The following is a 15,886-nucleotide window of genomic DNA, read 5'->3' on the forward strand; positions in this document are numbered from 1 at the left end:
AGAGCCCAATGGGGCACTCGTGAAGTGTTGGAATTCCCCCAGCGTGCTCCAGTGGGGAAGTGTGATGGGGGGCCTGGAATCCGATGGTGGGCCCAGGCGTCGCCGTCATCCTATCTTATGTCATAAGTGGTGGCAGGCAGCAGGGAGAGGAGGGCGCACATGATAGTCCATAGTGTGCGTCCCTCCCTTCAAGGGCAGAGTCGTTTGAGGGTTGCACCTGGTCTAGTCAATGGGGCCTGGGGCCGGCTGGGCGGGAGAGCCAGAACAGCAGCAGCAGGGCCACGCAGTGGCACAGGAGGGACACAGCGCAATGAGCAAGCCTTACTCACCAAGGTCATGGGTAGCGCCGATCCTCTCCGTCATCCATAGTCACACTGGGGAACTGGCGCATGGCGGACTGCATCCTCGCATCAGGTAGGCCAGGCCTCCCCGCAGTGCGGGCACCACTGGCGCAATCCACGTGGGACCCTGGGCTCCCACAGCACCAGGCCTTAGCCTGGCAGCAGCGCTGGCCACGCCCGTGGCATCCAAGGTGAAGCGGCAGGCGACAGGCTTGATCAAGGGCTCTCGTGCCCGTCCAGTGGAGAAGCCCCCACCTCTAGTGCACGCTCCCTTCAGGCAGCGCACTCGTCCATCTGGCCGATCACAGGCTTCCTCCGCCCAAGACAGCAGGCTTGATATGTTGCCTCCAGGAGGTCACCGCACAGATCCTAGTAGACCAGGGACTCCGCATGTCTAGCATACAGGCTTAGAGCGTTCTTTCTGTCGCATATAAATGGTGGATGGTATGTTCAGCCAGCAGAGCCCTCTATGGAGCAGCCATCTTGCTGTCCAGCGTAGCCTTGCCCCCAAAATGTAGTTATTTAATTGGGTGTATACATCTTGTAAAAATATTTATGACTTTTACTGTTTTAATTTTAATATATATTTGATTAACTGTCTTGCTGTTTTATTTACATATATATGTAAAATATCTGTGTGTATATAAATACATATATAAATGTATATGTGTACAAATAATTGATTAAAACTATAAAGTTTACATTGTGGAATATTTAATCATAATATTTTTAAAAATATTACTTTACTGAGTAAATTTATTAAACAAAATTGATATTCTTACCTTGTTTTGGACGATACTTCCTTCCCATTATGTTTTTGTCACAATATTTTTGACATTCCTTTTACAAGTATAGGAAGAAGGTATTCATTCAAATGATAATTTTTACATGATATTTATGTGCCCATTAATTTTTAACACAATATTTTGTATTTGGAACCCCGCTTGGAATGCTGGCCTCCCCGGAAGTTACATCTGGAGCACTGTGCCCTTTTCTGGGGGCTTTAGCTTGACTGTTGCACCGAGGAATGTAAGCCACAACTGAAGTATTGTCTTGAGCTCTATCTAAAGGGATCATCTAAAGTGATGTTTCTAGTTACAGAGGTCTCATCTAGTATGTTATGTTTATTTGCGGAGCCTCTCTGGAAAGAAACAATTGGTTAGAGAGAGCACCAAAACATGTAGCTTGTCTAATCGCATATTTTGTTTTTTAATTTCTTCTCAGATGCGCCGTCTGATCACCCGTGGGGAGTGGCAGTCAGAGCAGCAGGACACGATGAAGACGGGCTCCTCCACCAACAACAATGAGGAGGAGAAGTCCCGCCTTCTGGAGAAAGAAAACCGGGAGCTGGAGAAGATTATCTCTGAGGTGAGCAGGGGTTTAACGTGCGACAGATTCTGCTTCCAGTCTCCCTTACCTAATCCCACACAAAGATTTCAGCCAGATCAGTGCACTTCTCAGCATGGTGGAGAGTGAAGACCTTCCACCCATCACCACATGGGACTTCTTGCTTAACATAGAGCTAACACATCTAGAACTCCAAGGAAGCATGTAAGGAAGTAGCACAAAGATACCTACCATCTTTTCAATGCCCCTAATGCTTTACAATGTATTGACCTTTACATATAAACTCTTTATTCGTCCCTTACACTTTACAATATATTTTACCTTCAATTCTGCTCTTTTACTGTGACCTGTTCCACGTTGTTGGCTGGGTCAGTTACCTTAGCCTTTACCCTAAACATGTAACTTGCATTGTACTTCACCCTAAACACTTTTCTTTGGTTAACCCTAACCGTAGCACAGTCACTAACACTACAGGTTGCCCTTACCTTCAAAATTAATTATCATACAATTACATTTGTTTACATGATTTACATGAAGTTAAATAAAATGAAGACTGGGGTAGAAAACCCATAGCCTAAATTCTTGTAAATATTATGTTTTTACTGTAAGTAGTTAATTTGCTTTTTATTATATTATTTTTTATGTAATTTATCTGTTTCTTTACGATTGTTAATTAAATGTAGTTTTATCTTTCATTTATATTCAAAATTATTAGGATGTCTTATATATCGAAATAGTTGTGGTTGTTATTGTATTTTTTTCTCTCTGTGGAGCCTCACTGAGTCCCTTTTCAATTGAAACAGTCACATTATAACTTGCTAGGATGTTACATTTAAGAGAACGTTTTATTTATTTACCATTTGGTCCTTCCTTGAAAATGAATGTTTACACTATTCATGTGGTTATGTTTAAAGTTGAGGTCTAAACACAATTTGACTTTCTAAGTAATGGCAGTAAGAGTAATCGTAAAGGTTAACACGATTCGTAATAAAGAACTGCGGGTAATAAAGTTGCATTATTTGGCTCCGTAGTCTTCTTGTACGAACTCGCATGGTCTCATTTAAAGTTTGTCAGGACAAAAATATCTGAAGATGCCAGACAGAAGTTGGCAGACACTATTCCTCTGAATCTGTGGTGAGAGCCCCTTCAGGAGATAAAACAGTGGCGGCAGCATGACCACCAAACCATTGTGGCAGAGCAGTCCTGCCACAGCTTCCAGAGACGAACCCCCAAAATGAGGGTGTTCCTTAAGAAACGATGTTACCAGTGCACCCCCATTGTCCCATACAGAACGGGTGGTGGTGAGAATGTTCTCTAGACCCCTTTTGCAGAAGCTGTAAATGATACCTGAAAATAGAGAAGAGTGGGAATGGGAAATCTGGAAAAATGTGGTCAATGTCCCGATTCCACCCTCATAGACAATACCCTGAAAAACAATGTATACATTCATGCAAAATAAATATTTGAAAATAGTAAGACCTGCTTAGTAGCAAGTTGTATTCCTTTTCCCATAAGCATTCATGGATTTGGTTAGTTTTCAAGTTTTTCTATTACCTCCAGAAGCCACACACATCTTTCCAATGTCCTTCTGCTTGTCGGATCGACGCCAAAAGTGCCATCCCTGAGAGTCAGATTTGTTCTTGGTCTTTGCCAAAAATGGTAGCATTTTACACTGTTGTGCCCCTTGTGCTTGAAAGGTCATACTCCTTGTGCTTGAAAGGTCATACTCCGTGTGCTTGAAAGGTCATACTCCTTGTGCTTGAAAGGTCACACCCCGTGTGCTTGAAAGGTCACACCCCGTGTGCTTGAAAGGTCACACTCCGTGTGCTTGAAAGGTCACACCCCGTGTGCTTGAAAGGTCACACTCCTTGTGCTTGAAAGGTCACACTCCTTGTGCTTGAAAGGTCACACCCCGTGTGCTTGAAAGGTCACACCCCGTGTGCTTGAAAGGTCACACTCCGTGTGCTTGAAAGGTCACACCCCTTGTGCTTGAAAGGTCACACCCCTTGTGCTTGAAAGGTCACACTCCGTGTGCTTGAAAGGTCACACTCCGTGTGCTTGAAAGGTCACACTCCGTGTGCTTGAAAGGTCACACTCCTTGTGCTTGAAAGGTCACACCCCGTGTGCTTGAAAGGTCACACTCCTTGTGCTTGAAAGGTCACACTCCGTGTGCTTGAAAGGTCACACTCCTTGTGCTTGAAAGGTCATACTCCTTGTGCTTGAGCTTTCGCCAGTGGAACTCTGAGGGACAGGCCTAGAGCACCATCCCCCTCTACCACTGAACCACTTCAGGAAGGGACTCAAGACCTCGCTCTTCAAATGATACCTGCAGCCCAGCGCCTGGATACCCCGGTGTTAGAAATGGGGTTTTTGGTTGGCAGATAGGTTGCCCTCTGTCCAAGCAAGAACCCTCACTCTAGTCAGGGTAAGTCACACACAATCCAAAATCAGCCTGTGCTCACCCTCCGGTAGCTTGGCACGAGCAGTCAGGCTTAACTTAGAAGGCAATGTGTAAAGCATTTGTGCAATAAATCATACAACACCATAGTATAACACCACAAAAATACACCACACAGTGTTTAGAAAAATATAGAATATTTATCTGGATAATTGTAGGTCAAAACGATCAAAGTTGCAATACGAATTTGTAAAGATATCACTGAAAAGTGATATTAAGAGTCTTTAAGTCTTTAAAAAGCAATAAAGTGTCTTTCAAGCACAGAGTACCTGGTTTCTGGTGGGAAATCTCCTCAGAGGGCCACAGGAGAAGAGATGCGTGGAAAAAGGGGTGTGTGCGTCGTTTTCCGCTCAGCACACACAGACTTGCGTCGTTCTTTTCCACGCGGGGAAGTCGGGCGTCGTTTTCCGGCGCGCAGACAGTCTCTTTTTGTGGATCGCGAGGATTACCAGATGTCCCGGGTCTGTGCGTGGATTCTCCTGCTTATTTTCCGGCTGCGCGTCGTTCTGCGGGGCTGCGCGTCGAAGTTTCGATCTCACGGTAGGCGTCGCGTCGATTTCTCCTTGGAAGTCGGGCGGCGTTGTCCTTGCGAGGCCGTGCGTCTAAATTTTGGTCTCACGGCAGGCGTCGCGTCGATTTCTCCTTGGAAGTCGGGCGGCGTTGTCCTTGCGAGGCCGTGCGTCAAAGTTTCGCACTCACGGTAGGCGTCGCGTCGATTTCTCCTTGGAAGTCGGGCGGCTTTGTCCTTGCGAGGTTGTGCGTCGAAGTCTCGATCGTCCCGAGGGCGTCGCGTTGATCAGCGTCGGTGTGCGGCGTTTTTCTCGCCGCGAAACAAGCTGTGCGTCGAAATTTTCGGCGCACGGAGCGTCCACGTGAAAGGAAGAAGTCTTTTTGGTCCTGAGACTTCAAGGAACAGGAGGCAAGCTCTATCCAAGCCCTTGGAGAGCACTTTCACAGCCAGACAAGAGTTCAGCAAGGCAGCAGGGCAACAGCAAGACAGCAGTCCTTTGGAGAAAGCAGACAGGTGAGTCCTTTGAGCAGCCAGGCAGTTCTTCTTGGCAGGATGTAGTTTCTGGTTCAGGTTTCTTCTCCAGCAAGTGTCTGATGAGGTAGGGCAGAGGCCCTGTTTTATACTAAGTTGTGCCTTTGAAGTGGGGGTGACTTCAAAGAGTCTCTAAGAAATGCACCAAGTTCCCTTTCAGCTCAATCCTGTCTGCCAGAGTCCCAGTAGGGGGTGTGGCAGTCCTTTGTGTGAGGGCAGGCCCTCCACCCTCCCAGCCCAGGAAGACCCATTCAAAATGCAGATGTATGCAAGTGAGGCTGAGTACCCTGTGTTTGGGGTGTGTCTGAGTGAATGCACAAGGAGCTGTCCACTAAACCTAGCCAGACGTGGATTGAAGGGCACAACAAGATTTTAGTGCAAAGAAATGCTCACTTTCTAAAAGTGGCATTTCTAGAATAGTAATATTAAATCCGACTTCACCAGTCAGCAGGATTTTGTATTACCATTCTGGCCATACTAAATATGACCTTCCTGCTCCTTTCAGATCAGCAGCTGCCACTTCAACAGTGTATGAGGCCAGCCCCAATGTTAGCCTATGAAGGGAGCAGGCCTCACAGTAGTGTAAAAACGAATTTAGGAGTTTTACACTACCAGGACATATAACTACACAGGTACATGTCCTGCCTTTTACCTACACAGCACCCTGCTCTAGGGGTTACCTAGGGCACACATTAGGGATGACTTATATGTAGAAAAAGGGGAGTTCTAGGCTTGGCAAGTACTTTTAAATGCCAAGTCGAAGTGGCAGTGAAACTGCACACACAGGCCTTGCAATGGCAGGCCTGAGACAAGGTTAAGGGGCTACTGAGGTGGGTGGCACAACCAGTGCTGCAGGCCCACTAGTAGCATTTAATCTACATGCCCTAGGCACATGTAGTGCACTCTACTAGGGACTTATAGGTAAATTAAATAGTCAATCATGGATAAACCAATCAATATTACAATTTACACAGAGAGCATATGCACTTTAGCACTGGTTAGCAGGGGTAAAGTGCTCAGAGGTCAAAAGCCAACAACAACAGGTCAGAAAAAATAGGAGGAAGGAGGCAAAAAGTTTGGGGATGTCCCTGTCAAAAAGCCAGGTCCAACATGACCCCCCACCAGCCTAAAGCCAGGGGAGAACAATCACTATCCTGATGTACTTCCCTGTTTGAGGCGACAGAACAAGGACCCAGGCCCACAACAGCAGGGGCATGCTCCAGTTCTTTGCCTTCCTGACTCCCATTGGATTCCTCTGTCCATACTCTCAGGGCCCACTAAGCCCATCCATGGGGAACCTTTCTCCTTTCCTGCGGATCCCATCTGTGCAGCACCTAACCTTACTTTGCTCACAGATGTATCCCAGGAGCAGGATAGTACCACCATGACCAACATAGTGGGGTTGCCCACTCTACCCCTGGGGTGTGACACTTGTCCCCTCCCCAGGGATAACTCTGTCCACCCGGACAGCAAGCCACAGTGATTACTGACAGCTGCCAGGGATGAGAGCCAGGCCCCAGGCCTCTCAAAGCTCTCCAACCACTGTGGCTGTGGAGAGTGGGGGGCGGTAGCCCCAGGTGCTGGGCACCCTTTAACCACTCTCCCTTCCACCAGGTCAGGGATGACAGCCTGAACCTGGTCCTCCCCTCTGGGGCTTTGTACCCTCCCTCCTGGAGCGGTACCCCCAGAGTCCAACATGGTCAGGGTGCTTACAGAAGTCACCCTGTACCATTCCTCCACCAGTGCAGGGCTGTTAACCTGCCACTGGCCCTCCAACCTGGGGCCTGTACCTTCAGGTTGGACTAGGGCCCGGGGTGAGGCTTCCCTCCCCCTGCCCTCCCTTCTGGGGTCCAGCACCCTCCAACTAGGAGTGGCCTCCTCAGAAGACAACATGGTAGGGGCACTGTTATCAGTAGCCCCTCCCTCCAGGTCCGGGGGGACACCCTGAACCTGGTCTTCCAGCCCAGGGTCTGTACCCTCAGACTGGATCACCGCCTGGCAAACCAGGACTTCCTGGGAGGCACACCTACCCCCCCACCAGGTCAGAGTTTAACCTCTGCACCTGCCCATTCAACTCAGAGTCACCACCCTGAAGTTGAACAATTGCCTGGCACGCCAGGACTTCCTGGAGGGCACACTGACCCTCCACCAGGTCAGAGTTTAACCTCTGCACCTGACCATTCAACTCAGAGTCACCACCCTGAAGTTGAACAATTGCCTGGCGCACCAGGACTTTCTGGGAGGCACACCTACCTCCCACCAGGTCAGAGTTTAACCTCTGAGCCTGGTTCCCCAACCCAGGGTCACCACCCTGAGGTTGGGCAATTGCCTGGCACGCCAGGACTTTCTGGGGGGCACACCTACCCCCCACCAGGTCAGAGTTTAACCTCTGAACCTGGTCATCCAACCCAGAGTCAACACCCTGAGGTTGGACAATTGCCTGGCACAGCAGGGCTTCTTGGGAGGCACACCTACCTCCCACCAGGTCAGAGTTTAACCTCTGAACCTGGTTATCCAACCCAGAGTCAGCACTCTGAGGTTGAACAATTGCCTGGCACGCCAGGACTTTCTGGAGGGCACACTGACCCTCCACCAGGTCAGAGTTTAACCTCTGAACTGGGCCATTCAACTCAGAGTTACCACCCTGAAGTTGAACAATCGCCTGGCACGCCAGGACTTCCTGGAGGGCACACTGACCCTCCACCAGGTCAGAGTTTGACCTCTGAACCTGGCCATCCAACCCAGAGTCGACACCCTGAGGTTGGACAACTGCCTGGCACGCCAGGACTTTCTGGGGGGCACACCTACCCCCCACCAGGTCAGAGTTTAACCTCTGAACCTGACCATCCAACCCAGAGTCAACACCCTGAGGTTGGACAATTGCCTGGCACAGCAGGACTTCTTGGGAGGCACACCTACCTCCCACCCGGTCAGAGTTTGACCTCTTCACCTGGTAAGCCAACCCAGAGTCACCACCCTGAGGTTGAATCTTTGCCTGGCATGCCAGGACTTCCTGGGGGGCACTCTCACCCCCCACAAGGGACACGCCGTCCCCAAGGGCCACACAAGAGTCTGGTTGGCGCAGGTCTCCCGACCTCTGCCCATCCGGCAGAGTCTTGGTTTCCCCCAAACCAGAAACGGTTTCACCTGGGTCATTCCTGGGGGGCTCTGCTCTCAGAGCTGACCCCTGACTTTCAAGATCCTCCACTGGGGTCGGCCACCCCCTCTCAACCCTATGTCTGGACTTCTGCACCCCCTCACTAGGAGTGGTACTGCCAGACACCAGAACTGTTGGGATGCTGTCTACAGTCATCCCCCCAAGTTCTTCTGACACTGCGGGGCTTCCCTCAAAAGGTAGCCCTACGGTACAGGTTAGGCTCTGAGACCTACCTGGGACACTACAATCCTCTCCCACCTCACTTGGTCGGGAACCACCTAGACCACTCCCTTCAGGAGCACCCCCAAATGCCTCTTCAGACTCTCTGGTACTCACCAAAAAGTCTGCCTCCACTGTAAGTTCCCTGGGGTCAGAGAACTCACACTCCACCTGGTGTTGGCGTAGCTCTGGAAAATAAGGACCAGACATATGCTCTCCAGCAATTACATAACTCTGCCCTTCACATGTATTAACCACAGTACCCTTCACCCAACCACCTAGTAACTCAGCCTTGGAAAAGCACTCTACATCACCCTCTTGAGACTGGTGAGACAGTTTCTGTCTGTCCCTGACACTCAACCCAAACTCTTCTGGGATGTCTCTACACTCTATATCCAGGACGTCCACCAGGGGGGAACCCTTTTCTCTGTCACTCTCTGCTAGAGTCAGTAAAGTGTCCCTCCCCCCAGTAGGAATATGACTCCCTGTGCCAGTTCCCCAATCCTTCTCAGGGACCCTGTGCATAATGGGAACTACCTCATACCCTTGAACTGCCTGGGGTGTGTCAACTCCCTTCTTCAAGTTGGGCACCACATCTCTGGGCTTGTGCCCTTCTTCAGCAGTACTAGATGCAAGATTTTTGCTGCCACCATCTGAACTGGACTCAGCCCTTCCGGCCTCCAGTTTCAGCTCTTTACAGCTCAGCTCTTGAGCTGCAATATTTTCTTCTTCCAGGGCTAAGAGACTTGCTGCCTCAGCCTTTTCAAGAAACTCATCTAGCTCTTCCATCCACCGTGCTTGAGCCATGAGCCATTCTTTTTTCACTGGGTCTCTTTCCTCATCTGAGTCGTCTTCCTCCTCATGTGAGTAGTCCTCCTCCTCCTCTGAGGGGTACTTAGTCATTTGGCTTCTTGCTGCCTCTCTCTCTGCCCATCTGTCTTCCTCCCAGACTATGTAGGCATGTAGCATCTCTGCTTTAGTAGATCTCTTTGCTACAGGAAGGCCACATTCTCTGCAAAGCTTCCTTAGGTCAGCCTTAGTGAGGTGGTCAGTAGGCAAAAAGAATAAGTAGGTAAGCGATCCCATTCTGATAGGATCTTACCAGCAAAAACCAAAATCCAAAGTCCAAAATATCAATAGTATATCCAGGGGGACATCAGAGACCAAAAGTCAAAAGAGATGAAAAATCAAGTTGACCTTCAACTGTGGGTAGGTAGTGAAATACTTAGCTACTGTATGTCACTGCACAAACACAAGTCCTATCCTCACCGCTGATCACCAATGTTAGAAATGGGGTTTTTGGTTGGCAGATAGGTTGCCCTCTGTCCAAGCAAGAACCCTCACTCTAGTCAGGGTAAGTCACACACAATCCAAAATCAGCCTGTGCTCACCCTCCGGTAGCTTGGCACGAGCAGTCAGGCTTAACTTAGAAGGCAATGTGTAAAGCATTGTGCAATAAATCATACAACACCATAGTATAACACCACAAAAATACACCACACAGTGTTTAGAAAAATATAGAATATTTATCTGGATAATTGTAGGTCAAAACGATCAAAGTTGCAATACGAATTTGTAAAGATATCACTGAAAAGTGATATTAAGAGTCTTTAAGTCTTTAAAAAGCAATAAAGTGTCTTTCAAGCACAGAGTACCTGGTTTCTGGTGGGAAATCTCCTCAGAGGGCCACAGGAGAAGAGATGCGTGGAAAAAGGGGTGTGTGCGTCGTTTTCCGCTCAGCACACACAGACTTGCGTCGTTCTTTTCCACGCGGGGAAGTCGGGCGTCGTTTTCCGGCGCGCAGACAGTCTCTTTTTGTGGATCGCGAGGATTACCAGATGTCCCGGGTCTGTGCGTGGATTCTCCTGCTTATTTTCCGGCTGCGCGTCGTTCTGCGGGGCTGCGCGTCGAAGTTTCGATCTCACGGTAGGCGTCGCGTCGATTTCTCCTTGGAAGTCGGGCGGCGTTGTCCTTGCGAGGCCGTGCGTCGAAATTTTGGTCTCACGGCAGGCGTCGCGTCGATTTCTCCTTGGAAGTCGGGCGGCGTTGTCCTTGCGAGGCCGTGCGTCAAAGTTTCGCACTCACGGTAGGCGTCGCGTCGATTTCTCCTTGGAAGTCGGGCGGCTTTATCCTTGCGAGGTTGTGCGTCGAAGTCTCGATCGTCCCGAGGGCGTCGCGTTGATCAGCGTCGGTGTGCGGCGTTTTTCTCGCCGCGAAACAAGCTGTGCGTCGAAATTTTCGGCGCACGGAGCGTCCACGTGAAAGGAAGAAGTCTTTTTGGTCCTGAGACTTCAAGGAACAGGAGGCAAGCTCTATCCAAGCCCTTGGAGAGCACTTTCACAGCCAGACAAGAGTTCAGCAAGGCAGCAGGGCAACAGCAAGACAGCAGTCCTTTGGAGAAAGCAGACAGGTGAGTCCTTTGAGCAGCCAGGCAGTTCTTCTTGGCAGGATGTAGTTTCTGGTTCAGGTTTCTTCTCCAGCAAGTGTCTGATGAGGTAGGGCAGAGGCCCTGTTTTATACTAAGTTGTGCCTTTGAAGTGGGGGTGACTTCAAAGAGTCTCTAAGAAATGCACCAAGTTCCCTTTCAGCTCAATCCTGTCTGCCAGAGTCCCAGTAGGGGGTGTGGCAGTCCTTTGTGTGAGGGCAGGCCCTCCACCCTCCCAGCCCAGGAAGACCCATTCAAAATGCAGATGTATGCAAGTGAGGCTGAGTACCCTGTGTTTGGGGTGTGTCTGAGTGAATGCACAAGGAGCTGTCCACTAAACCTAGCCAGACGTGGATTGAAGGGCACAACAAGATTTTAGTGCAAAGAAATGCTCACTTTCTAAAAGTGGCATTTCTAGAATAGTAATATTAAATCCGACTTCACCAGTCAGCAGGATTTTGTATTACCATTCTGGCCATACTAAATATGACCTTCCTGCTCCTTTCAGATCAGCAGCTGCCACTTCAACAGTGTATGAGGGCAGCCCCAATGTTAGCCTATGAAGGGAGCAGGCCTCACAGTAGTGTAAAAACGAATTTAGGGGTTTTACACTACCAGGACATATAACTACACAGGTACATGTCCTGCCTTTTACCTACACAGCACCCTGCTCTAGGGGTTACCTAGGGCACACATTAGGTATGACTTATATGTAGAAAAAGGGGAGTTCTAGGCTTGGCAAGTACTTTTAAATGCCAAGTCGAAGTGGCAGTGAAACTGCACACACAGGCCTTGCAATGGCAGGCCTGAGACAAGGTTAAGGGGCTACTGAGGTGGGTGGCACAACCAGTGCTGCAGGCCCACTAGTAGCATTTAATCTACATGCCCTAGGCACATGTAGTGCACTCTACTAGGGACTTATAGGTAAATTAAATAGTCAATCATGGATAAACCAATCAATATTACAATTTACACAGAGAGCATATGCACTTTAGCACTGGTTAGCAGGGGTAAAGTGCTCAGAGGTCAAAAGCCAACAACAACAGGTCAGAAAAAATAGGAGGAAGGAGGCAAAAAGTTTGGGGATGTCCCTGTCAAAAAGCCAGGTCCAACACCCGGGGTGATTAGCCACGCTATACAAATACTGATTGATTGATTGATTGATCTGGGTCTTCCTCAGTGCTTGAAATGGAAAAATTAAAGTGCAGGTACTCTGTGCCAGAGTACCTGCTTGTTTCCGAGAAGTGCCGGTACTCTCCAATTAAAAGTATTACGTTTTTCTTGAGCTATGCCGGTACTCTACCTCTCAAAATAAAAAAGTGCTGGTACTCAGTACTGGACAGTACCGGCCCATTTAAAGCACTGGTCTTCCTGGAATGCCTCTTCCGGCTGACGTTTTCACCACTCTAGAGAATGGTTTCATCCCCCCGGCTTGAACATCTCTCTTGTTGGGTGGTGCCTGTCAATCCGAGCTCTTGCTGAGACTTCTAGTGCAGTCTGAGTCCAGCGTTTCCTCCTCTGTCCACCATGGTTGAGTGACTGCTACTACAATGGCCGGTGGTTTTGGAAAAGGCGCGGGATGACATCTTAGGCTACATTGCTAGTAAAACACAATAGAGAAGACAAACGTAACTTTTTTCAGACAGTGGCTCAGTGTCCAAGAGCAGACACACACACACACACATTCACAAACCTTTCCACAAGTAGGTTATTCCTGGAAAGTCTGGATTAAGTCAGGATTAAGTCATACCTAATTATGGAAAATGTTTTGTGACCCAGACCCACAAAGAATACCTTGTATCAAAGAGGGAGAATGCTCAATAACTGTTATCTTAGAAGTGTGGAGCTTTGTCATGTCTCCTCTCCCCTTATCATGAACTATCTCCTCTCTCTCTTCCCCTCTCTCTTTAGAAAGAAGAACGTGTCTCCGACCTCCGCCAGCAACTGTCTGACCGCCGTGAACTGCGCTCTCGCCGCCGACTCTCCAACCCGTCGCGGGATAACTGTGCCGAGAACCACTTCAACAACGCTGCGACTGCAGCGTCATCTCTGCACCAGCACAACCTGCCCCTGGTGCGCTGCTTGGTATCAGAACAGGGGGAGAAACTAGGCCGCAACCACTGCGATGGAAGCCGCGTCCACCTGCTGTACAAATAGAAGGCGCGCCGTGCAGGCAGCAGACCTTGTCCACCTCTGCTTGGTCTTCAAGGCAAGGGATGGGTCCCTGCCTGCGCCCACTTGCCGTACAAGTAAGACTGGTGCTTTGTCAGCAGGTGCTGATGTCCATGTCCTCCGGTTGTACAAGAAGAGGAATGGTGTACTGTTAGCAGTGGCTTGTAATGTACCAGTAGGAGGTGGTCACGACAGACAACCGATACCGTCGCTCCTGCCTGCAGTGCGAGTAGAACATGCACAGCCTGCAGTGGTGTCCACCTCTGATCATCTCTTGCACAAGTAGAGGGGGGCTCAGCTGGTCGGTCAATCCTCACATGCTGTAGAGGACCATGCAAGGTGGGAGTGGCTTCTGTGAACCTCTCTCTGCTGTACCAGTACTAAGGTGGATCCAGCCATTCACAGCTCGCCACCCTACCCACCACTGAGCTGAGGGCGGATCTACTTGCAGATTCTTCATCGCCACCCCCCAGACACAGGAGCTCTGGTGGCAATGTATTCCTTCCAGGTAGAGTGTATCCGCCAGCAGTGGTACCCCAGGTCCGTCTGGCGTGGATCATGCATGGGGGTCCTTCTCTCTCGCTGTAGATAACCGTTTGCAGCCTGCCTGTCTCATCCTGGCTTTGTGTCTCACTTGCCCTAACTGGGAGTCATTTCCTCCCACACGCATAACATTTTGTGCCAGTACAGCGGGGTAGTTAGTGGTGTGTGTTAAACACGTTGCATGTGAATTATACGCGCACACACACACACCACCAAATGCACACCACCACCTGTACATCGCTCATTCCAAATGGCTTTCTACCCCCCTCTACTCCCCCTGCCCCACCACGTGTTTTTTTTTGCGTAATGCTCTATCTGTCTTTCGCGTAATGCTCTACGTGTTTTCTGCGTAGTGCTATTTACGCTTTATGATGCGATTTGGTATCCCCTCCCTTTCAGACACACCACCGTCCCATGCATCCACCCAAGCTGAGACTGGCCGAGACTAACTCTTACTCTTTTGATATCAGTTAAAACTTGTGAAAAGTATTCTTGCTTCTTGGCACTTTATAGTAGAGCTGTCTATCACCGTGAGCCACGCCTCATGCCAGACTTTCCATAACACCCTGTTTGTCACCTGTTAAAATATGGGGTGCGGGCTTTGTCTGGGTGATTTCAGTGATGTGAATATTAATCTGTAGAATTTTACATTTTTGCTACTTATACTGGTTATTATCTGTAAATGTGCATATCGTGTCATATCTATACATTACAGAGCGTGTGACACACGTGTAGAGATCATAGGATATGAAAAAAATGTGTGTGTGCTGGAGGGTGTGAATAGGTGTGTTTACTACAGAATGTGAATAACAGTTTTTCATTTGGGGTGATTTGCAGGGTATATCAAAGGGTGTGAATTTTTCTGTGAACCCTGAACGGTGTGGATAATTGATTGCAGCCAAGTGTGAATGACTGAGTCCAACACAATGTGAACAACTGTCTATATCACAATTAGAACGACCATCTCCCCTATGGTGGGTATTGCAGGGTGTGAATAGTGGTGTGTGCCCTTGTACCATAGAAGGTGAATGACTGTATTTTTTATGAGCATCAGAGTGTGGAATAACTCGTGAGCCTCAAATTGTGAGAATATATGTATATTATGTGTGAGAAGGCGTGTGACTACATACAGGCCCACAATGTGTCAATAAATGAGTGTGTCCCAAATTGTGTGACAAATTGTGTGCATCACATGATGAGAACTAGCCCGGAGTGTAAATACCTGTCTTCATTCCTGGCCCTACAAAGTTGCGTGGGTTCTAACTATCCTACCCCATGTGAATAACTATGTGTTCCACAGGCTGTGAATAACTGTTCTGTATGATTTACTCTGTGTCTCATACAGAAGTGATTTTGGAGGGATACCACTTAATGTGGAATCAAGGTACCCGCGCTGGGACTGGAATGCAGGCTGAGAAAGAGACTGCTGAGAACAGTAATATAGGTTTAGCTAGTGAAACGAAGAACAAGGAGCCAAGCCAAAAATAGCACAGACCATTACTACCTTCTGACTGAGCTGGAATGGATCAGCTTGTTGGCCAGGGTTAATCTGCTTGCTGTATACGGTAGACAGGGCCACTTCACGCAGGTCACTCACTAAAGTGAATGCTGCGAGTCTCAGATATGTAACTGGGTGGCACTGACAACACGCTAAGGTTAATGAGTATAGGCCACACTGGACTTAACACCTAAAATGCTGTACTTAACCACCCGGACTCAAGAAAAAGCCAGAGACCTGACTATAGTTCACAGAACAGAGCCTAAAGCCTGGTCAACGGAGCTCAGACCGGAAACTAGAGGAAAACTTCCCACCATGGCCCATAGAAATAGAGAAAGACAAATTGGCCACCGAAGTTATATATATATATATATATATATATATATATATATATATATATATATATATATATATATATATAGAGAGAGAGAGAGAGAGAGAGAGAGAGAGAGAGAGAGAGAGAGAGAGAGAGAGAGAGAGAGAGAGAGAGAGAGAGAGAGAGAGAAACGTGGCTGCGACATTCCATTGAAATAGAGAAAGGAAAAGTGACTAGCACAGTTCATAGAGACAGAATGTCCTCAGCAGTGCTTAATTTGTAAACAAAAAGGTGCCGGTGCCCAAAGCCCTCCTCTTAAACACGTGGCTGCTGCAATTAAATGTACAAACACGGAATACTGGGGCGGT

At 48.6% G+C, this 15,886-nt stretch overlaps 1 protein-coding gene across 1 annotated transcript in view; it reads left to right on the plus strand.

The window, feature by feature from the left end:
- GABBR1 (gamma-aminobutyric acid type B receptor subunit 1) overlaps positions 1-14,868 on the plus strand; it is a 611,722-nt gene extending 596,854 nt beyond the window's left edge. Inside the window, exons 22-23 of the mRNA XM_069237404.1 lie at positions 1,566-1,709; positions 12,901-14,868. Coding sequence (XP_069093505.1) covers positions 1,566-1,709; positions 12,901-13,146 — 390 coding nt within the window. The 3' untranslated portion in view covers positions 13,147-14,868. The remainder of the gene's footprint in view (positions 1-1,565; positions 1,710-12,900) is intronic.
- The last annotated feature ends 1,018 nt before the right edge of the window (positions 14,869-15,886 follow it).

The sequence above is a fragment of the Pleurodeles waltl genome, chromosome 6 (assembly GCF_031143425.1).
Source record: "Pleurodeles waltl isolate 20211129_DDA chromosome 6, aPleWal1.hap1.20221129, whole genome shotgun sequence".
NCBI classification, from domain to species: Eukaryota; Metazoa; Chordata; class Amphibia; order Caudata; family Salamandridae; genus Pleurodeles; species Pleurodeles waltl.